At 38.5% G+C, this 24,431-nt stretch overlaps 1 protein-coding gene across 1 annotated transcript in view; it reads right to left on the bottom strand.

Moving 5' to 3' along the window:
* The window catches only part of INPP4B (inositol polyphosphate-4-phosphatase type II B), a 352,372-nt gene that overhangs the window by 304,750 nt on the left and 23,191 nt on the right, over window positions 1-24,431 (bottom strand). Inside the window, exons 3-4 of the mRNA XM_007464000.1 lie at window positions 15,201-15,319; window positions 12,726-12,842 (exon numbers count right to left, since the gene is read on the bottom strand). Of these exons, the coding sequence (XP_007464062.1) occupies window positions 12,726-12,842; window positions 15,201-15,319 (236 nt within the window). The remainder of the gene's footprint in view (window positions 1-12,725; window positions 12,843-15,200; window positions 15,320-24,431) is intronic.

Below are 24,431 nucleotides of genomic sequence, written 5' to 3'. Positions count from 1 at the left end.
CCAAAAAAAAAAAAAAAAAAAAAATCAAACTGGATGATGACTCAGAGTTGCAAGAGTGAAAAAGAGGTACAGGGTGATTCACTGGTCAGCCCATCTGTATACGTATGATTTGAAAAGTGAATCTTAAAGAAGAGGCTTTTTTTCCTCTCATTCTTTCTCATGTGTGGTTTCAGAAGACAGACCCATAGACACAATGTCCCTTGTAACCCAAGTCAGAAGATGAGAGTCTGGTATCAAAATGACTCTTATAATGAAAAATGTGGACATGCCTTGCATTATCTTTCGCTGTTTTTCTCCCTTTTTGTAAAGAAATGCTCAAGAAATGAATATTGGAGTGTCAGAATACAGAGTATCAGGTTAATGAAATATTAAAATAAGAACAGAGAAAGTTGATTCTTATTCATTGCTAGTCACTTGTTTCAAAGTGAAACAGGTCTGGTATACCAGCATAGGCTCAGCACCCAGCCACAAATCATCTCATGAGAACACAGACAAGATATCCAGACTGATCAATTCACTGGAAACATGGTCAACCTTGAGGAGTCTGATACCAGGAAACCACTAACCCTTCTCTTGGAAATACACTAGTGTCACTCGGGAAAGAATGCCCTCAGTACAAGAATAATATCTGCAGTAAACAATGATGATACCTGCATTTCTACTGTATTTTTAGTTTTCAAAGCACTTTTACATGTGTTAGCCTCTTTTCCTTTCAGCAGTAGACAGAGCAAGTATTATGGTTTCCATTTCAGAGGTGGGGAAACTGAGACCCGAAAAAGATAACTTGTCTAAAGCCACACAACTAAGTAGCAGATTTTAGATTAGAGCTTCTGATTCTAAACTTGATGTTCTTTATTCTCAATGTGGCATCACGATTGGGAAAGGATCCTTGAGGGGACAGAGAATTGTATCCTTGATCCCAAGTTTGAAAATGTCCTTGCTTCGCTTGTTTCCAACACTGTGTGAACCTGATTTTCCCATAATGGCATTCAGAAACCTCGCTCTTGCACCCACTGGTGTGGTTTTCAAATGCCTCTTATGGTCTCTTATAACAATTCAATAATTCATCTCCAGTTTGGTATTGTCTTTTTTCAGATACTTGTTTAGATTGCAAGTTCAAAGTCGATGACGCTAATACCAAGGGGAAGCACGTGTGTGTGCTGGGGAAAGCAGAATGGGGAAGACAATAAAACAGAATTCGAAAGACATCCTTCTGCCTTTAAGCCTACACTAACTGAAAAGGTTCTCTTTACAAATAGAACATTTCTCTGAATATTAACATTGCCCTAAGCATATTTTTGGCCTTGCATGGCAACAAATGAACTTGATCCTGGAATTTCAACTTTAAAGACTTACCTAATGTGCATAAATCCAAATTTGTGAATTCTACTCCGTGTACACACTCATATTTAAAACTGTTATGTATGTAGGTATGAAGACACAAGCACGCGTCCAGAGTTTCTAATATGAGCCCTCAGTTTCTTTGTTGCTTGGAGGCCACAGCAAGCTGCTATGCACATTTCACTGTGCCTCGATTTAAACTTAGGAATGAAAAGCAAATGTTGTAGCCATAACACATGCTCCAAATTCCCTGAGTGTGGGCAGGCGGGGGGTGGGGGGTGGGGGGAGGTGGGTGAGCTCTTGTTTACACTTAAGTCCTATCCAATTAAGGTTTTCTTGGGAAACTGCTTTCCCACATTCCAACATGCTAAGGTGACTATCAGTGCCCTTTTCAAAACAAACAAAAAAACGGCAGTTTAAAAAATTATCAGTATATTATTTAAAAGTTTAAATATCCTCAGAGACCCCTTCTGATTAAACAAATCTTGATAGTGTCTTCCAAGAGCTGCTCTCTCCCTCCTGGTTAAAAACTATTACCCAGGTTTGTCTGAAAGACCAGTACCTCTGTGAACTCACACACTGAATTCCTTAGGACATCTGCCCCCTCAGCATTTAGCTCCATCCTCAAGGGGCACATCTTAAAAGATAGCTTGACTTACTGCCATGAAACCTGAGTAATCCGGCTCATAGCAACTCGAGAAGAAAATCTTTGTGACGTGCAACCAGATGTCCCTCAACTTTTTTCAGAATGGGGCCTCATCTTCTGCCTTGGTAGATACACATGACTTTTCCCCGTACGTTTAAAAATACTTTTCACGTGAACTTAAATACCAGCTGGAACCTAGCTGTAATTATCATTCCCTTCAAATGACTCTAAAGAAAGCCTAGGTTTCTTTAGAATTTCCCTTTGTTCCCACTGTGCTGCATATATAAACTCAAGGTAATTAAAAGCTATTCTGAGCTGTATAGCACACTAACCTTTTAAATCACTAGTTTCTGCCCCTTTCTAATCAGAAGAAATGTTTTGGCAACATATCACATTTCGGCTTTGCAAAACCAAGCAGGAACGGGAAGCCAATGCAAGACACACGTCCTCTGTGCCCACGGTCGGGCTGTTCAGGGATCCACCCCATCAGACAGGATGTTCCCTACGCTTCCACCTGCCCTCACAGCTGTGCCAAGAAGGCCGCTGCATGAATGAGACAGAGTTGGCCAGCCAGGCGCTCACAGCCTAAGCCGCTGGAAAAATGCTAACAACCCGCAGATGCTTGTAAACTATCAGAATGAGGTCAATATCTCAGAGGGCCATAACGGGAAGCAGAAATAAACTCTCTCTCAGTTCAGGGTCCAAGTTAGACTCACAAATCCCAGTGGGAAGTTATCAGATCATTTGACTGGTGTTAGCAGGTAAAATAAATAAATAAATAAATGCTCCTAAATCTACTTGGAAGCATGAATTCATTATCCAGTTTACTGACTACAACAGCACTGGAAGACGGAGCTCCAACTTGTGATCTCAGATCCTTGAGTCCCCTACAAGTTCCCCTAGTTATTTCAGGGAGTTCCCAGGGCTTCATCAAGTAATGCAAATGATGACCATCTTCTTCCTCTTTTGCTCTGACTGGCCTTGCTGAGGTTTTCAGCTACTGCCTTCATTCCCTACAGATGATCCCCCCCACGGTAGGTCCCTCGGGTCTGCCATCTCCCCAGGCGCTGCCCCGCACCTGCCAGCATTCCTATAGGTGGCCACTTGTTTGTAGCGGTTCCCTCCCATCCAGGCTACTGACAGCCCTCCTGCTTTGAATCTTGAGGGTGCAAAAGTGACATTTCTCTGAGGACAATGTATTTTGCGTGGAAGCAATATAAATGACACTTACCTTTTAAAGTGACATTTCTTTTATTTTATCTTCAGAAACTCCGCGAGCGGGATTGTTTGATCACACTATCATTTTATTTCACGCTCTCCTGTTTCCTTTCTTTCTTTTCCTTTCATTATCCCCTCCTCTTCTCCCCCATTCCATGCACTGCATTTATTCTCTTATACTTTTCTACGTACTCAACAGTCATCTACAATTATATATTGCTTAACTATAAACACAACACACATACATGTATAAAGGCATTTTTTACTGTTCGTTTTCAAAAAGTGGTATTCTATTATACATTATTTTCTGTATCGTGCTTTTCCCAAGTATGCAATACCTGTGGATCTACTTCCAAGTCTACTGTTAGAGCTCCAATTAGTTAATCGTTCTTTTCTAAGGCTTCATAATAGCCCTAATAAGGATACACCAGAATTTATTCACACTTTCCCTCTAATTTTTCACAGTAATGCTCAAACATTCTTCTCCATATATCCTTAAGTACTCGTGGCTCTACGTCTAAGAGGTTGACAGCTAACAGTAACATTGCTAAATCAAAACGTACACTTGCCTTTCATGTGACTAGATGCTGGCAGATTTTTTTGTTTTTTAAGTTGTAATAGTTTACATTCAGTCAGCACTGTACGAAAGGGCACTTTTCCCACATTCCTGCCAGCACCGGTCTTTAAATTTTTTGCCAGTTTATCAGCAAAAATTGATGATCACATTGCTCGTTTAATCTGTGATTCCAAGGAAATACAATTAGAACACTTTTTATGTTTCTTGGTCATTTGATTTTCTTTTTTTCCTGGGGACTGGCTCGTCAAACACTCTGCTCAATTTTTTGACCCTACTTCTAAACTTGGAAGAACTCTTTAAATATTACGAGGATCACTAATCCCCACCAATCTCAGTATTCCATCAGGGAATACAGGGTACACTAAGCTTCTCTCTGTTTTTGATGAACATGAATACAGTTACCCTGTTTTGGAAAGAGAATGGGAAATGGCCTTAACTAAGCATTTCTACTTTAATTGTAAAAAAGCAAATGATTTTTTTCTTTTATTAATTAACGTTTTATTTAGGTTTGTTTTCTCTTTTCTTTTTTAAGCTAGGTTAAACAATGTTTCCATAACTCACACATATGAAGACAGTCAAGGGTGAAAACACTGAAACTACAGTTCTGCTGATCTCCATAAAATAAGGATGTGGCTACCTCACGGTCAAGCAGCCACTCTGCTATGGCCCCCAGAAATTTGTAAGAAGCCTGTTTTGCTTCATGAGTAAATTCGTTTTCTTATGTTATTGTCTAAGAGCCAGTCTTTCTCCATGCAAACAACATTTTCTTCTGGAAAGTGAGGAGGTATTGATGAATATCCTTTTCTCTATTGTGTGAATCCAAACAAAAACAAAGAACAAAAATCTCTGAACAGATGATGTAGAGCAAGTACTGTGCCCATGCAGAGGACAGTGGCACAAAGAAAGAACTGGGATACGTGAGAAAAGGGAAAACAATGTAAAGAGCAGGGTAGAATGGAATGCACTTGATATGTAACTACAGAGAAGAGGAAATTAAAGGAAGAGATGGAAATGCAGATATACAGACAGCAGCATAAATGCTAAAGGGAAGGTGTTAAATAAGTAGCACTTCTGCTTCTGGTTAAGATGTAAAAAGTTGCAAGAGATTGTCACTCCCATTGTTACACTGAGAAGAGGTCATATATGCCACCAAATCATACCTTTTGTTAAACTTATCAGAAAACTGAGGGTATAAATAAACCAAAAGGAAATGAAATCCAGATGGTGACAGACCCTTAGTAGAGGAAGAAATGCCCAGGGCTGGTGTCATCCTTGGCTGAGCAGCAGGAAGTAGAGGATCTTCCATAGAAACCAGCTGAACTTGTAATGAATTTCTATAATGAGCCCATGTGACCTGGCATGAGAAATCTGAATCCCTAGGAGCCCTAGCCACAGCCTGAGTCTCACCCATCCACTTACTTTTTCCCATGGCATGTCACATCATGCAGGAGGGTATTCCAATGAAGGATGGGGGGGCGGGGCAAAAGAGCAGTGAGATTCACTGCTAAGGTACACAGGGCTTTCTCTAAGGCCAGGGCTGAGGAGCAGAGGTTGATTCCCCCACATACTAGGCTGAAGCTTGGCAAAGAGGTGGGAGAGCAGTGAATTAAAGAAAAAAAATTGCTCCAGGAATCTAAGGTTGGTTTAACATACAAAACTAAAGTAATTCATTACACTAACAGAATAAATAAGAAAAACATTTCAGCATCTCAACACATACCAGAAAAATATAGTTTGACTCAATCCAACACCATTCATGATAAAAAAAAAATACACAGAAAATTATAGATAGAAGGGAAATTCCTCAATCTGATAAAAAGGCATCTGTGAAAAACTTACGGTTAAGATCCTACTTAACGGTGATATGTTAACACTTTCTCCTTAAATTTGGAAACAAAACCAGGATTTCCACTGTTACCACTTCTATCAATACTGTATTAAATGTCCTACCTAGCCAGTGCAATAAGGAAAAATACAATGCACAATGATTGGAAAGGGAAACATAAATATTTCATTATTCGCAGATAACGTAATTGTGTATTTTACAAAACTCTATGGAACCCATGAAAAAATCCTTTAGAACTAATATGTGAATTTAGCAAGGCTGCAGCCTTGGCTACAAGTCAATATAAAGAAATGATTATAACTCTACCTATTAGCAAACAACAATTAAAAACTGTACTTTTAAAATAATACCTTCTATACTAGCATAAAAAATCATATACCTAGAAATAAGTCTAAAAAATATTATGACTTATATACTGAGCACAAATACATTGCTCATAAAAGTTTAAAGACCTAAATAAATGGAATGATATCCATATCATATTTATAGATCACGAGACTCAATGTCATTAAGATGTCCATCTCTCCAAACTGATCTATAGATTCAGTACAATTCCAGTCAAAATCCCAACAGGTATTTTAAAGTAACTGACAAGTTGTTCTAAAATTTATATGGAAAGAAAAAGGGCTTTCAAATTGGCAAAAACAAAAACAACCACCTCGATAAAAAGAACAAGCTGGTAAAGATAAAGGATTTAAACTACCAGATTTCAGGACTTATTATGAAGCAACAAAAATCATGTTATTGTCATGGAGCTAGACAAACAGATCAATGGAACAAAACAGAGCATCCAGAAGCAGACCCACATGTATCAGTAGACACTGATTTTCCAGTCAAGGTGCCAACTAAATTCAGTGGAGAAAAAAGTATTTTTAACAAATGATGCTGAAATAACTAGATATCTACATAAGAGAAAATAACTTTAATCCCCACCTTATTCCTATTACAAAAAATAATTTGACATGGAGCTTAAACCTAACTGTAAAGGCTAGAACTATAAATATTTTGGAGGAAAACACTGGAGAATATTCTCCTGGCCTGAGGTTAGGGAGATTCCATAGGGCACAAAAGCACTGACTATGCATGAAAAACAGACTTAATCAGGATTTAAAATTTCTGATCAATAAAATACATCATTAAGGAAATTATTAGGCAGGCCAAAGACTCACAGAAAACCGTAACACAGATGTCTAACAAAAGCACCCGTATCCACAAAATATGAAGAATTCTTAGAAATAACAATAAGAAGACAACCAATTATTTTACATAGGCAAAAGACTTGAACAGACACTTCATTAAAAGAAAAACACAACAACAGATGAGTGGCCAATAAGCACAGGAAAACCTGCTCAACATAACTAGTCACCAGGAAAATGCAAATTAAAACCACAACGAGATACCTCTTCATATCTGCTAGAATGCTAAGTGAAGAAGATTGACAGTATCTTCACTTGTGCAGTAACTAGAACTCCCATGAACTACTAAGAGGAGGGGAATAAAGTTGCAAATAATTCTGAAGAATAGTTTCTAGGAAACTTAAACAGGTATCTGACCTATGATGTAACTATTATACTCCTCGGTATTTACCCCTCAGAATAAAAGGACAATTTCAAACAAATACTTGCACTCAAATGTTCACAGAGACTTAGTCATTGTTGTTAAAAGCTGAAAGCAATTAAATGTCCATCAGTATGAGAATGAATACGTAAATTGTGGTGTATGACTACAACAGAATACCATTCAGTAAGCAAGTCACCGAGCAACATGAATGAATCTCAAAAACATTTATGTTGAACAGAAAACACCAGATACAAGACAGTGCACACTATGTGATATCATTCACATAAATTTTAATAAGCAAAACGAATATATGTCGCTAGATATGGGAAAGCGATTGCCTTACAGGGTGTGGGGCGTGGCAACTGATTGCGAAGGGATACAAGGGAACCTTCTGGAAGGACGAAAACATTTTACATCTTGCCTTGGGTAAAGGCCACGTGGTCATATGCATTGTCAGACTCATCGAAGCGAACGCTTAAGATCTGTCCCTTTTACTGTATGTAAATTATGCTTCAATAAAATATAAATATGCTCTTTGTAAACATATACAACTTATCAACAGGTAGAAAGGAAGAGAAGTTACTTATGAAGGGCGGCAACATGTTAGAACTCTGATCTACTTCCGTATGGAATTGGCAACTCCCCTTGCAAACTATGTCAAAACGTAAAGGCGAGCATTCCAAACGGCCAAGGCTGAGTGAATGAAGAGGCTGAGAGGACCATGCAGCACACATAAAAGAAAAAGGAAAAATAAGGCCAGGGGAAAAGGAAAAAGAAAGCAAAAGTATGAGACATAAATCTAGCCATCTCACAACAGGCAGTAACAGCTATGTTTTCATGAATAGTACCTGGTCACTCCATTACAAAAGTTTTTCAGACATCTGCAGTTAGTTATACACACAGAATTTAAGTGCTTAAAATGTTTGGATATGAGTTTTTTTTCCTCTATTTGATTAGTGACATTTTTTTCTCAATTAACTAATTTCTAGGCTCCAAATGAAGAATGCTTTTAAAGTATCAGTTGAAGTAAAAAATATCATATTGTGGGAGTGAAAAATGAGAGAAATCCTGTCAACTATGTACGTACCATAGTATAGCATGGAAAAAATAAAGGATCTTTGACTTGACCTACTTAAGTTTTTAGAATCCCAATTGCTTCATCTTTAAAATGGGCATAATGATACTTCATCCATCAAAGAAGTTTTATGGAGATTAAAGAAGAAACTGAAAATTAAACATAGTGCTTGGTATATACTTAGTGATCAGTAATCTTAATTTCCTTTTCCTTACCCAGTTCACCATATCTTCCAGGTAGAGTGGAAGGCCAGCCACAGAATTTGTCTCAACAAGTATAGTTAGACTTAAATTTGTAAGAAGTCAATGGAGAAAATCAAGCCAAGCCAAAGTATACTAAATAGAAAATGGTTTTATTTTCCATTGAAAAACATAAAAACTGAACTGGATAATTCTGCCTAGGGAATTGTACTAGTACTAAACTTCCTTGGACATATAACACACAAAATACAATGCATTTACATCCAGGGGACTTCCCTGGAGGTCCAGTGGTTAAGACCCTGTGCTCCCACGGCAGGGGGCAGGCATTCAGTCCCTGGTCAGAGAACTAAGATCCCATGTGCTGCACTGTGTGGCCCCCCAAAATAAAAATAAATTAAAAAACATAAATTTACATCCAATCTAGATAAGGTCACTTTTTCTGAAAGGTACAAATGGGGAGTTGTTACTTATTGGTGGTAAAAAATGTCTTAGGACATAGATTCTCACCTGAGAAATGTTCAGTGTCTATTGGACATGGGACTCTCTCCTATAAGCTAAACAGGGGGAAACAAGAGGCATTCTGAATCAGCAGTTAGACTCTTTTCATTCTTTACAATGACTGATTGCATTTCTGCTGAAGTTATTAAGAAAGACAATCTCGGCTTAAGTTGTTTAGAGGAGTACGAAAACAAGTTTCTAGATAATCGCCGCATCAAGGGCGCCGATGGAAGGTTATCTTATCCCTTTCAAAACTTCCAATTTTAATATGTATGTAAACAAACGTGAGATGGCAAAGTAACGCATTTATCTGACCGGCTAATTCCAAGTAATAATAAACTCAATAGAAAAAGACAAGGAACTTAGTCAGCTAGCTCCATTATTTAGTATTCAGCCAATAGAGAGTATCTCATTGTCCTGTTCTAATATGATCAATGGTTTACTAAGATCAAATATTTAAACTTCTTTTAAATACATGCACGTAATTTGTTGATTTTCCAAAACACGTAAATATTCATAATTTCATTTCTTAATCCTTAAAAGTATTATGATCTTAAAATAATTAGGTTCTTAAATGCCCATAGTCTAAACTGTACTTTAAAACCACTTGCCACCTCCTTCACTTCTGCATCCACCTCCACACCAAAAACAAACAAGCCTTAAGAAAGAAGAGGAATGGTGCCAGCCATGAAAAAGAACGGAATAATGTCATTTGCAGCAACATGGATGGACCTAGAGATTGTCATACTGAGTGAAGTGAGTCAGATAAAGACAAATATCATATGGTATCACTTGTATGTGGAACCCAAAAAAGTGATACAAATGAACTTATTTACAAAACAGAAACAGAGTCACAGATATAGAAAACAAACCTAAGGTTACTGGGGGAGAAAAGGGGGGGGAGATTGCGATTGACACATACATACTACTATATATATACTACTATATATAACATAGATAACATCATAGATAACTAATAAGAACCTACTGCATAACACAGGGAGCTCTTCTCAATACTCTGTAATGACCTATATGGGACTCTAAAAAAGAGTGGCTATATGTATAACTGATTCACTTTGCTATACAGCAGAAACTAACACAACATTTTCAATCAACTATACCCCAATAAAAATTAAGACAAAAAAAGGAGAAAAGGTGCCAGGATAAGACTACATGTCCATGGAGACTATTAGCATATTAATGAACTGTGTCTCTATTTACACTTCCATCACCAGAACTGTTAGTTATTTTAAGGAATAAGTTATGCTTTAGTTAACAGCACTTGGTAAATGAAAGCTGGCTGCATTTCTTAAGTATGTTCAAATTTCACAAGTCTTCTTTCACAGCAGGGATTCCAGTTTGTTCAGTGCTTTTATGTGATAAAACCTCTGGATCAAGGGAGAAAGTCTTTAAAAGACCCTAATTAATGAGTTTTCAGAATAGAAGCCCATAAAAAGCATAATTAATGAGTAAGCTAACTATCCCTAGAGCGTTAACATACGTAACACTTTAAATGAGGCAGACTGAAGGGGATAGAAGCACCTTTGGTATTAAATATTTCTAACTCTGATATCTCTAAGGACTTAACCAACCCAAGAGCTCAACATTTTCATCTCTGTAGCACAGTGCTTCTATAAGTCTGGCCCTTCCATATCCTCCATCCTGTCTATACCTTGGGACCTTTGGGAGCACTGAATTTGACCATGTGCTTGGAAAAAACATAAAATCCCATAGTTTCTGCTTTGCTTTCCCTGTCACCCTGATCACTTCCCTGCTTATTACTTCTCTGCACAGTTGCGTCACCTCCTCCCCCCATCCATTTGAACCATATCTCCCTTTTTCCTAATTTTATGATTTTTTTCCTCCCATTTCCCTCTGTTCTTGGCAGAAGGCAAAAGAAAAAAAAAAAAAAAAACAGTCATGCTGTAAGTTTTGTGCATAGTCTTCGGTCCAGATATCCCAATCACAGTCTACTCCTTTTCTTTGTCACCTCAAAAATCAAGGAAAAGGAATAGAAAGGGTAAAAACAAAACCCCCTGGCAAATATTAATATATTTTTTTAGTTGCTAGCTTTAACCCCAATGTTTGTCTCTTAAAATATTTTTATCGTATACATATATCCCCATATCCACTCCCTCTTGCATCGTATACGTATAGCTGATTCACTTTGTTATACAGCAGAAACTGACACAACCATGTAAAGCAATTATACTCCAATAAAGATGTTAAAAATACATATATATTTTTTTATCTTCCACTTTTCTTCAAAGAAGTCAGAAATAATAAGTGTAGGACTACTTAAGAAAAAACAAAGTTAGTAAATATGGGAAAAGCCTTTGGTTAATATTCTTTTATTTGATTTTTACTATTTATGAGAGACCACAAGGCAGTAGCCAAAACAATAACTACAGCAATAATAAACTTGCACTTAGGAATCTGTAGCTGTTAAGTCTTCTAAATATGTTTCATATATTAGCTTATTTAATCCTTACAACACCCCCTTTGCCCCCACCAGGTAAATATAAATGAGGATCAATTCTCCCAGAGTCACAGAGTGGAACGGGAACCAGACAGTCTGCCTTCTCAACCGCTCTACCTGACCGCCATCACTGTTTCTATACTACATATGTGCTGTGCATTTCATTGGGCATTTCTTCTGCAGTTTTGAAGACATGAACTTTTCTGGGGCTGAGTAGAAGTGCCTTCGATGTGGAAGATTTTTTTCTCTGTTACATATACCCACCATCTACCTATGTTACATGTTTCGGGGTAAAGAATGAAAAGGAAAGAGAGACTCATGAGCGAGACAGAAATGCCTAGTGAGGGCAGAGCTGAAAGGTGCATTTCTCCTCAACCAGGTGTGTGTGTGACTCTCCAAGCCGGGCAGCACCCCATAGCCTCAAGCAGAATTCTCCCAGAACCTACTGGTCTACCTGCCTTCAAAGTGTTTCCTGGCTTATACTTCATTGTGGACCATCAATACTCCCACAGCTCACCCAGCCTTGAAAACAGACAAAAATTCATGCTGATGGGAGAGATTTAAAGAAGAGGGCTAAACTATCCCCTTCTCAACACCTATCAATAACATTCTCTCTTGTCCAGGGATTTTCAGAGTGGGCTCCAGAGGCAGTGGCTGGGTACCTAACGGTCTCACTTGAACCCACTGATTCAAGCGGAGGAAAAGTCAGACCCAGTAGGAACAGCCTAGGACAAAAGGCCATCAGGACTTGACGTGACCTTCCTGTAACCAGGCCAATGAAAGCTTCTGCCTCATGCTGACGGTTACTTCCTCCTCTGTTTGCTTTGGTCCCACAGACAACATCAGAAGAACAGAGGGAGTTTCTCTTATTCAGTACATAAAAGAATAAATTTTGAAAGCAGATACTTTATCAACCCCATTTTAGAATAATGACAATATCTAGAAAGTTCTGAAACATTATTTAATCTCTTCCACTTGCTTTCTGCTCACGGTGCTACTCCTTCAACAACTCCTAAAGCATAACAACAAAAATGTAAACCAAGACATCCAGCCAGCCTCCCTGAAAAAGAGGAAAAATGGTTCTGAAAGCTTTTGCTCCTAACCAGTTGCCAGTATGGCACTAAGCCACATGAATTTGAAAGAAATCCCAGCAAACTATAAACATAAGACAACCATAAACACAGTACAAAGCCCCTCTTCGAAAAATGCCAGTTATATCAAAAACCCAATGGTTTGGAAAAGCCTACTGCTTTTCCCAAAGAAAGAAATAAGTACAAGTACTTACAGTGTCATAAGACTTATCCTTGACATCATAGACTGTTAGTTTTATTTTGGTCTCCTCATAGATGGGATACTCAGATGGGAATGTGACACCAGTCAAGAACAGTGGGTCTCTTGTTCCCTGTAACAGCACAAGCAGACAACTTTGATTCAATAAGGCAGCAGTCAGCAGCATGCAGTGACACATGAGAAAGCAGCAAGTGTCTGGGTCTGCTTTTCTAGGAAGTGGTTCTATTAGAAGAGATATCTGAATTGCCAAATGATGGCCACAGGAACACGGCCCAGGGCCCCAAAGTACTGATAGAGCTGTTGATAGTAAATGCCCTGCATCATTGTCAGAGCTGCTAAGCATCTTGAAAAACAATTTATTTTCATTATATGCAGCACCCTTCTTTAGGGTCAGTTGTCAGTCCATTTAGAATACATGCAATGGACATAACCTGTGATTTATGCAAATAACCTGAGATATTGACTGATCAAATTAAAATGAAGCTCTTTTCTCATCAAGAACCATTTGGCAATCATATGCTGTCCCTTTATTTCCTTTCTGTAATGATTCAATTGAAAGCCATGCTCTGATAGCGTCCATTTGTTTTTAGATGTTCAGCTGTATTCTTTTTCTCAGACTGATTTGGAAACTAATGAAAGAAACTAAATATGATGCATTCGGGGCTATGAAATTACTAGCTCAGGATGCAGTGCACAGGGTTTTTCCATGCCTCAGAATTCCTTTTTAGAGAGCTGACATCCAACATTAAATTTTATATCTATATTTAAATATGCATAGTGCTGAATATCATGGAGATATTTGCTAGAGTTCTGTAAGTCAGTTGTTTCTGGAAGTTTCTGGAAGCTGAAGTTATTCATTTATGCATTCAATCTTCCTTTTATTCAACAAATACTGCTTTTTGTTTGGCACAGTATTAGATGCTCTGGAACACACAGTGAATGAAACAGTTAACAACAGCTATGTATGTTCAAATAAATGTGTCAAAATAAATAATTTCTTTTAAGTTTTGACAATAGTTTTTAAATAATCAAGTTGAAATAATGCTTGAAAATCGTTTTCATATAAATGAACAATTTTCCAATTTTAGTTTTCCTTGAGTGAATAAGACTATTTTTGTTTATTCAACCACAGCATTAACTACAAATGATACCAGCATTGGAACCTAAAGTTTCCCAAGGACAGAGTCAGGGCTACGTGTAGGATCTGGGTCATTCCCATTAGAGAAATGAATGGAGTTTCGTCTGAATCATTTTTTCCACCAATGGCACTGAGCAAGCCAGGTCTGGGGTAGGCAACTTAGACTCCTGCAGAGAAACTCCTTGTTCAAAACAGAAAGGGTTCCCAAGTCGAAGAAAAGCAAAGCTTAAGGAGTGTAGAGAACATTTTCTTTAGTCCCAGAGAATAAGTATCTCTCATTCACTAAGGCTGTGAAATATGTGATGAGAACAAAATAATCAAAAGGGAAACACTTCCTCTTTTGAATCTGGTCCAACACAATAACAAGTTTCCTCCCAACACATTTTGAGTGTTATATTAGCAACAATAAATGTAAATAGGAAATCTCTCAACGGATGAATAATATTTACACCTTTTGCCTAGAAACATTACAGTGTCTCAAGTTAATTATCCACCTTTCTTTGAAAAACATCATACTTTAAAAAGACACACACGAAAGGCAGAGAATATGAAGCTTCTGACATGCACGAAAGGCAGAGAATAAGAAGCTTCCACAGACAATCTGAAGAATACAGGAAAAAATGAAAAGGGCAAAAACACTTAGGTTAAAAACGCCTCTAGGTAATTTACAACTTTCTTTTTTGCCCCTCAAAGAAATATTCATTCCATTTAATTTAAAATTTATATATATATATATATATATATATATATATATATATATATTTCCTTTAACCCCGTCCTGTCTGAGGGAAGAACAGACGCCCTCAGGCGACCAACCTGCAGAGGTGGGGCCAAAAACAGAGCTGAAGCCTGGGAGCTGTGAGAACAAAGAAGAGGAAGGGAAATCTCTCCCAGCAGCCTCAGGAGCAGCGGATTAAAGCTCCACAATCAACTTGATGTGCCCTGCATCTGTGGAATACCTGAATAGACAACAAATCATCCCAAATTCAGGAGGTGGACTCTGGGAGCAAAGATATATATATATATATATATATATATATATATATTTCCCCCCTATTTAGTACTCTGTTCAAAGATCCAGAGTGCGGATTTTCCTTCTATTTACTAAAGAAAAATAGGTCTTTTATAAAAAAGGCAAGTTCTTTCCCCACTTGTTTATTCTGGTAAGTTACAAATGCATGCTTAGTAACCTCAGGTATGCTTTCCTAAATGACCGGAGGACTGCAACCTAGCATAGCTGCAAGCCAGAATCTAAAGTATTTCAGCTGTTTGCTCAAATCCAGAGAGAGACTGAGAGAGAGCGAGAGTAAATCAGGCACACAGCATGCTCACCTCCACAATTTCCGTGCTGGAGTATCTTGTCAGACCCTGCTCCTCTGGGTGGATTACTGAGATCTGCACCAGTGTATTCAGCTTCCTATCACGCAGGGGAGCCACAAGATCCTTGCATGCTGGCAATGGCAAAGAAAAGAGAAAGAAGAGAAACTAACATCGTATCTCAGGGAAAACTTTTGTCCCGGGTTGGAAGGAAACTCAGCGCCAGCGCTGAATGAAACCTTCTGGGACTCTGGCTGATTTTACAGAGGAAGTCCCTTGGAAGTACCTTACAGAAATAGGAAGTCACGTGCTGTGGAGCGGAATTGAGAATTCATTTCCACTGGCCACATGTGCAGCTCATGCGAGTCTCCACTGCCCTCGGATACCAGCTCTCATGTGTGACCCTGCACACACAGCTCAGGGGCTTTGAGCGACTTTAATTAGTCATTAAACCCCGGGCTTTAATTCACACCCCTAGACTACGTAAACTGACTTGGGCCACATCCGGGGAACTTTACGCTTCTCCTTATTGACACTGGCAGGATTAGTTCAAATGCTGGAACGCACACTTGGTCCTTACCTATCTATTCACTAGAGCTGGCCTCCTACAGTCCTACATAGGGACAGACACGGGGCAGGGAGGCTACCCTATATCACAGCAACACACAAGCCCCGGGCAAGGAGCAGAGGAGGAGGTGGAGGGGTTAAAAGCGTCCTCTGTCCAGGATTCCAGCCAAGTCTGGGAGGCAGAAACGTGGAAAAAAAATGATGGGTTAATTCTTGCCCAGGGGCCACAAAAGTAAGACCTTTCCCTTGAGACACCAGGCTCATATTACCGACTCTCTCCACCATACCATATTTACTTGAATATTTTCTCCTCCCACATATCATTCCCACAATTGGGGGAAGAAAAGTCCCAAAAAAATTCCTTTTCAGCAAGTCCAGTATCTGCTCAGGTGTTTCCCCACCTGGCTTTGAAATAGTAATTTTACCTCCTGCATTTGGATCCCGAAGTATCATGCAAAGTGTCCTCACTACAGGGAAGAGGTTCACATTAGGCTGAGCTGGGGGCTGGGGTCAGGCTGGAGCTGGGACCAGGGACTAGCAGTAGCCCCGGGTCATGGATTCATGGTGAGCGTATGCTGGGCTCTATACCATATACATCTCATGCCTCTGACCAGTGCAGAAAGAGAGGGAAGGACCCAAGTATTTAAGCTACATTCTGGCTCTGCAACAGTGTACACCTACTAGGACAGAGGTACTACGGTTTAAACCTGAAACTTGAAAGCAAAGCAAATTATAAATGTAATTATCACCTTTCCTTTGCTTACAGATCAGCTCATTTATAGAAGCAGAATGGGACAGAGGAAAAAGCAGGAGCTTTGGAATGAAACTGGCCTGGTTTTCGGCCAGTTCTACTAGCTAAGCAATTCTGGGCAAATTCTTCAACTTCTTAATTTCTTCTTGACAGACTTTGAGATCCTTTTACTCCTGTACGGTATTTTGCTATAATTTTCCTTATTTAAACCATATGCCTCTAACCGTACGGGAAAGCTTAAGAAAGCATGCTTGGAACAAATTAATAGCAACAGTTTATTTAGCCATTATTATTTCTGAGGCCTTTTGCCAATTATCTCTTTATTTCTCAAAATAGTGCTTTGAACTATTATTTCATTTTTACATACTAAGAACTACAGGCTTTGAAACAGTAAGTGCTCACATTTACATTACTAGAACTCTCTGGTAGTTTTCTTACATCATACCCCAGCAGTTCCATTTCTTTTCTTGGCATACTGAATTCCTCTCTCAGACAATGGCACCTCTCTTTGGAAGACCAACTGCCATAATTCTTTACTGTCTAACCCAAGAGATCTAGTTTTAGAAAATACTGATGCAAGGTTTCAATAATGTCAACATATCACCGGAAGAAAAAAAAATGACAGATTTAGACTTTACTGTTCTTTGGTGGTTGTTTTGATCATTTCCTCCACTTGCCTAATGAATGTTTAATTTTATCACTCATTCTCTTGGCTTTCTGCTCATAGTGTACAGCTCTCTCTCCATTTACTGATATTGACATATATCTCTCCTTAGATTTTGAAGCTGGAGTCAATTTGTTTCCCACACATGCATTTTGTCCACTTTCTGCTGGTAGCTTCATCTCTACCTTATGAACTTATGACACGTTTGCTCAAAGTAAGTTAATTCTTTTCTGATTTCTTATCAGGCTTGATTGTGGGCTGTGGTTAGTTCTCAGAAGTGAGCAGCTGTTCTCCATTTTATCAGCGAACCTCTCAGACTCACTCCTAATAAAAATAGAGATAATTTCCATTCAACTCAAATGTTCAGTCCAACCCAATTTGCAGATTCCCCCAATACTGATGAAGTAAAAACAACCATAATGGCACTTTGTATTTCGTTATATTTTAGATCTAAAATATGGCCTAGAAAACAACAACAACTAAAGTCACATCTTGGCTGTCCATATCTTTTCCTTCCTGAAAGCCCAGAGATTTTACTGTTCCCTACTTTTATGTGGCAAGATGTTAGGAAAAGACCCTGACGTCAGTCAGACTTCCTGAGCTGTAGTCCCAGGTTCCTCATTTTCTACTTATGTGCCTTTAAGTCACAAACTCTTAGCTGCTCAGTTTCCTCATCTGTCTATTTCTCAGGATGGAGGCAAGGAAGAAATGAGGTCCCTTTTTATGAATGGACTTTTCTATGCAAAATAAAGCTTACTAATACTTACCAATATCAATACCTACATTTACTAATAGTGTTTTATTCTTCTGTACAATGGTTTTTATTGGTTCAGCCATATTCAGACAGCTCCTTAAAAAGTATCATTAGGTCCAATATTTCTTTGTAAATATCAAACCAGTACATGACTCATTGCATTTAGTAAAGTGAAACCCATACACACTATGGATCTATACATACTGAAACTGTCCCACTGGAGGGGTGATAAATGATGAGTGATTGAACTGCTTCACAGAGACTGGGTCACTATAAAGTATAACCTGCATAGGAACTTTTTAGTAACCACTAAAGAAGCCTGAAAAATCTGTTTTCAGAAATCAAAAAGAAAGGTCATATCAATTTTCCAGCCATACTTAGCACTACCCATTACCCACACAAAATTCTACTCTACGAAGGAGTGACCTGCATAAATGGCCTTCAACTCACAGGACTAAAAGAATACTTCAGGGTTTTGCTTTGGTTGTTTCGTTTTATTCGAGAATTCTTGAATCAAATGGGTAGTAACAAGTAAATACCTCTCTGCCATCATTCACTCACCAGTAGATTTTTTACTTTTATTTCTGCCTTTGTATTGGCTTTGTTTTGGACTGAGCTGTTTAAAAGCATTCTCAGAGCCCAAGAGAGTTTAAATATACAAGATGTTGATAGGCTGGGATTCAAATGTGCTTGTGTCCACTGAATTGTTTATTTTTTAATAAAAAGGGGGAAATCACCATGTAAAAGTAATGAATAATTTTTTTAAAAACTACAATTTGAAACTTTTCTTTAGACAAAAACAAAAGAGCCATGAGTGACTGTTTTTCCTGTCACCTTTGCTATAGTAACTGGCAACGTGAGAATTCACTTTCCATCGTCAGTGCTGGTGAATGAGATGCTCACAGGCATTCCCGGCTCAGATTTGTACAGGATCCAGACAGCTCTCTGCTGGAAGGGAATCCTCAACATGAGTGTAATGATAAAAACAAACAGCTTCAATATCTCAGGAGAGGGCTAGCAAACTGGAAAGCTATGCTATACCAGACAGAGGGGCCCTCCATTCAAATTCACTGCCTGAAGAAATAAAAGCCCACGTGGCTTGATTTGAGGATTTGTCCAAAGCTTGAAATCCCAGTCACTGTATAAGTTAAATTGATATATCTGTGACAAAATTTGGCCTAAGGACCAGAAGATGCCAACCTCCGATCTAGATGCTTAAAGCTACTACCTGGATTCTTAGGGAGAAGTGCACATCATCTGTTGCTCCTATAATTCCTCTAATATCTGAGAATCCTGAAGCCAAAGGGCGGGGGTTTCTGGGCTCTTGTTGAATTCATATTCTGCCCACCCCAAAATACCATTTTTATAAAAGATCTGTTTCTGTTTCATTCAGCCATCATTTCTAAAACACGTCAAGTCTTTTGAGTGCATACAGCCATTCCATCCTTCGAGCCAACATTGGCTGGAAGCCTAAAAATGTCTCCAGACTCTTCTACCAGAGAGCTCAGCCCCAGCAATAATCAATTTGAACACAACTGTCAGTTCAGGGGGCTTTGCATTCAGCAGCACCGGCCAAATCCTAGTTGTTCTAAGACCTGCCCTGGCGACAGAGTGTGCAAATAAGCAGAGGTGCCTGCCACAGGCTTTCACGACGGCAGTGGCCTGAGCCACTGGTGCAGTGTGAGTTCAAGGCTGACTCCAAGCAACTGTCTCTTTCCCCTTAAGAACTCTTTCTTCTGTGAAGTCAGGTCATTTTTCTTGCCCCACTCTATCTCAACCCTCTTCTTGCCATTCAGTGTTAGTAGCATCGAACAAAGTTTATCCTCAGTCCTCTAGAAAAAGCAATGGCCACAAGCGGGGGTGGGTGGAGGGAGACTTTGACATGAATTCCCATATCTCTACATTTCTGCTCTTAAATTAGCCAGAGGAAAGTTAGGCTTAAAGGAGAAACCACACAGGAGAGCAAACAGAGAAAAAAGAAATGTTTGCTTGTTTGTTTTTCAACTCGGGATAAAATTATATTTTAAACCAGGATCTAGCCTAAGGAATTATGTGACTTTGGATACATTACTCTTATCTCTTTCAGTCTCTATTGTCTTATCTGTAAAGTGGAAGTCAAAGGACAGATTTCATAGATTTGCTATAAAGATTATATGAAGTAATATATGTTGAATGCTAGGCACATAATAGGTCCTTTTATTATATATTAAGATTGATATGAATATAATTATACATTGGCACAAAAATGGATTTTATCTATTCAATATTCTTATAGTAATTAAATGCTCAAGATATCCCAGGTTGGTCCTGATTTTATGTAACCTTATTCTTTTTTAATAAAAGTATTTTATTAAATATATACCTGTGATTTCTTGGTACCTTCTTGTTTTCAATACAAGAAAGTTTAAACCCCTTACTGGATTATTTGTTAATTTCAGAAATCATAGGTATCATTAATATATTGCTTTCTGTGAAACCAGAGGTACACATTTATACTTGTTAATTTCACCTCTGACTAGGCACTTCCAAATGAGAAGCCAAAAATAGCAGAAAGTTTTATTTATTTTCTGTCTGTCCTCTGATGTACTTACTACATGTAAATGGTAAACTCACCCTCTATGCAGGGATTTATCTGGGAGGTTAGTGTTCCTTTAGAGAGGGACTTCCCTGGTGGTCCAGTGGTTAGGACTCTGAGCTTCCACTGCAGGGGGCAAGGGTTCGATCCCTGGTCGGGGAACTAAGATCCCGCATGCCACATGGCCAAAAAAATAAAAAATACTTAGAGAAAGTTGGTCCACAAAGAGTCATTGTCTTAACAACTGAGATGTCCCAAGGGGTAATGGGAAGACTTGCTCCTCTGTTCTGTACATTCCTTCATCAAAAAAAAAAGAAGGCTGTGAATGCTTATAAAGCTTCTTTTTCTTGCAATTAAAAAAAAAAATGTTACAACTCAAACCCAATATAGCCTGATGGCAACAAACCTCCCCTGATGAAAGTTCACTTCTTTCCCCCTTCTTCCCCCACCCCAGACCCTTCACAGGGAAAACAGAAGAGGTAAATCCATGCCCCTCAGGGGCAAAAAGGGCCAGGGTATAGAGAATAGGGGGCATCTTGAACAGGAAAGTGGCCTTATCCAAACAGGGATTTAGGGAAATAACCATCTAGCTCCAGGCTCCCCCAATAGCACTATTCTTATTTTACCATCCCTAAGAGAATCAGCCATTTCCCTAAGGCTGTGGGTAAGCCTCTTGCTGCCTAGAATGCAGTTTTCTATTTACTTCTCAAGTTCTTATTGTTTAGTTAGGTTTCTCAAAAATGTGACATATATATCCTTGCTCCTTGTACTCCAGAAAAGTAGATGCCACTTATCAACTGATATGCCAATTTGGGTTAAGTTCCCAGTCCAATAAATTACTGGATTCCTTTGCATGGTTTCACAGCTACCATTCTAGATCAGTGATTACATCTAGACTAAATGAATTGACATTTAATTGACATTAAGAGATATATAAATACAAATGTAAATACAATGTAAATATATGTTACATTTTAAAAGCCTAATAGCCCCGCTAATTGCCAGCACAATACGCTTTCCTACCTTTAGTTTCTTTTGCCTTTCTGTTCTTTATTCTTCCTTCCTCTCAGGAATTCTAAGACAGCAATTTGCTGAAGCCTAGGATGTGAACCTCTACAATTCAGATCTACTGAGTGAATTCAGAAGACAACACTGCCTCGTTCCCAGGGCACCGCGTTCCATTTTCTACAGTAAAATGGCAGAGTGTATAGTGTCCTGGACTCATACTAATATCCACACAAGGAGCATTTCATAAGTAATCAGGAACGCGCTATTCACTTTTGAATATGTTCTTAAGGCTACCTCTTAGAAAAATGTGGCTCTATATCATGTTGAGCTGATTTATGCCCATTAATAATATTCTTCCATGTTCATTCTGTATTCTCTGTAGAATCTTTGAGTCTCTGATTCATTGAGCTTAGCATCACATTTTGCCCTCCCTGTTCATTTTAGCTTACTTTCAACTGATAGAGCCTACTTTCTGTAATTTTCTCATTTGGTATTACTTTTCTCATTTGTGTTCTCTTCTGCTTTCTCAAATGTCTTTGCTATGTGTTCTCTACTATTTCAAATGTCCTCACTAACGTGTTTCTCTCATCACTCGGAAAGATGAGGTTATCAAAATCATCACTTGTATATTTATAAGACTTGGGACTACTGGGGTCAGGAATACATCTCTCTAAACAAACTACAGCTTGTCCATCCAGTGAAGTAACCATTTATTCAGTCTTCATAGAAGTAAAACAAAAATGTGCTATTTTCCCCTTAACTGTGGTGTGGGAAATTTTAATTTACACATATTTCCCTAAAGAGTATGTGAACCATGCATAGCTGCCAACATAAGCAATATTTGTTGGGAAAATTAAAAAGAACTGTAGATAGAAGAATGAAAAATGTGATTTGAAAATTTGGACTTATTTTTTTTCTTTCATTTTTTGTTTGTTTTGTTTTCTTTCGTCTTTTAAGACACTGAGTTCAAAATATTAATGTTCTAAATACAAAATTGGAATCTTTTCAAGGAGGATAAGTATACCCACATAACTTGAACAAACAGTATTAATTTTAAGTTTCTAGAAAGTTAGAGGGCAAAAAGCAACTCAGTGTTTAAGGCTGAAAGATAAAATCAATCCTTAATTTTAAGTTTCTAGAAAGTTAGAGGGCAAAAAGCAACTCAGTGTTTAAGGCTGAAAGATACGAAATCAATCCAGGGAATCAATACACACACACACACACACACACACACACACGACTAAATAAATAAATAAAGCCATCCTAATGAAGGAATTCCTTAGATATACTGAAAGAATCCTAGGGTTTTTGCCCCTTTACTACAACAATAAAATGCTAATATAGGGAATTCCCTGGCAGTCCAGTGGTTAGGACTCTGCAGTTCCAGTGCACAGGGCATGGGTTCGAACCCTGGTCCGGGAACTAAGATCCCGCAAGCTGTGCGGTGCAACCAAAAAAAAAAAAGAAAAAAAAATGCTAATATAACGCAAATTTTAAGGTTATTCTCAATTAAGATAATAAAGGAAGCATGCAGAGAAGATGGGGGTGAGGGGTAGGAAGCACAATTTATTGCATACTTATTATGCATCAGGTGGCGTTAGGCTTAAACTTTGCTTGTGTTAGCTCAAGTTCAGAACAATAACGTGCCTAGTGCCGCCTCATCATTCCATTAGTTCCATATCCATATTTTTGACTAATCAGTCAGATTTGTAAATCATGAAGACTATTTATTTATTTATTACCAACAGCTCAGTAGCCCCGTTAATTTTTTTGTCAATAACATCATTCTGTTCCGTCTGGTCCGCTGCATGTTCACTGGTGATTTAGCTTTGTAAGGAGAATGTTAAGACTCTCAACACTCTGAAAATGAATCCAAATAAAACTTGAGGAAAGGATGAGACTAATGCCATAGGGAGAAAGCAGATGACAGAGTTATTGAGGAATATACGTAATAATTTGCATGAGGGAATTGAAGAGATTGTGTTATAGAAATATTGCTTCAGAATTCTTGCTACACTGAGATTTGAGTACCACTGCTAAATTTTGTTACAACTGACTCACTTATAAATTAAACTAATTTCCTTGATGTAAAAAGCCAGATTCAGATTGTTGAGAAATAGTTCCGGAAATAAAATGTGTTACATTTTTCCCCCATAACAAAACAACATAAAAATACGCCACCATATTTTATGTGTATCTGCGTGTGTTTAAAAAAAAAAAATGTTGGCCTTGACAACAAATAGCCAAGACGACGAAATTCACTTCTACAGTTGGGAACCTTACACTAAAATAAACTAACCACTCAGTACTGGTTCTCAATATAAGTATCACTGAACAATCTATAGAGACAGAGAAGAGGAGCCTCTGCCTGGAACAATGGTGCTCTCGGGAAATGCTCTTTGATCCTGCTCTGAAGCAGCGAAGATGCCAGCTGTACAGAAGACAGCGTATTTGCATATGAAAAGAGCACATTTGGTTCAAAACACTGTTGTCTGTATCAGAAGACTCCCATTCTCCAGCCCGTCCCCTGCTCCCCCCAGCTTCTCTTATTTCAATCCTCGGAAAATTCTGTTTTGTCCTGTTTTCATGAATACTACCTAGATGGCTGAGACTCCATTCTCAAGCAGCTGAATTAAAAACAAGCCTGTGCTCGTGTCTCTCCCGGTTTTGACCTCCCACGCTATATGATGTAAACCCCAAACTGGCCTGGCATCATCGCCTAATAGTTTGTTCAGACTTGGCTCTCTGTGCGCATGCTCCAAATCCACGTTCCACTTCAGAAACGCGTGCGTGCAGCTTTCTGCCGCTCTTTTAAGCAAGAACATATGTGCTGCTTAAGAAAGGGTGAAAATGTTATTCCAAGAATGGAAGCTGTTCTCAACCCTTCATTCTTCTCTATTTCTTATTAAAGCAGTAACCTAACTTCT

Source organism: Lipotes vexillifer, unplaced genomic scaffold (genome assembly GCF_000442215.2).
Source record: "Lipotes vexillifer unplaced genomic scaffold, Lipotes_vexillifer_v1.1 scaffold1293, whole genome shotgun sequence".
Lineage (NCBI taxonomy): Eukaryota > Metazoa > Chordata > Mammalia > Artiodactyla > Lipotidae > Lipotes > Lipotes vexillifer.
Note: the sequence above shows the minus strand (reverse complement) of the source record. Positions and strands in the feature narration are given on the sequence as shown.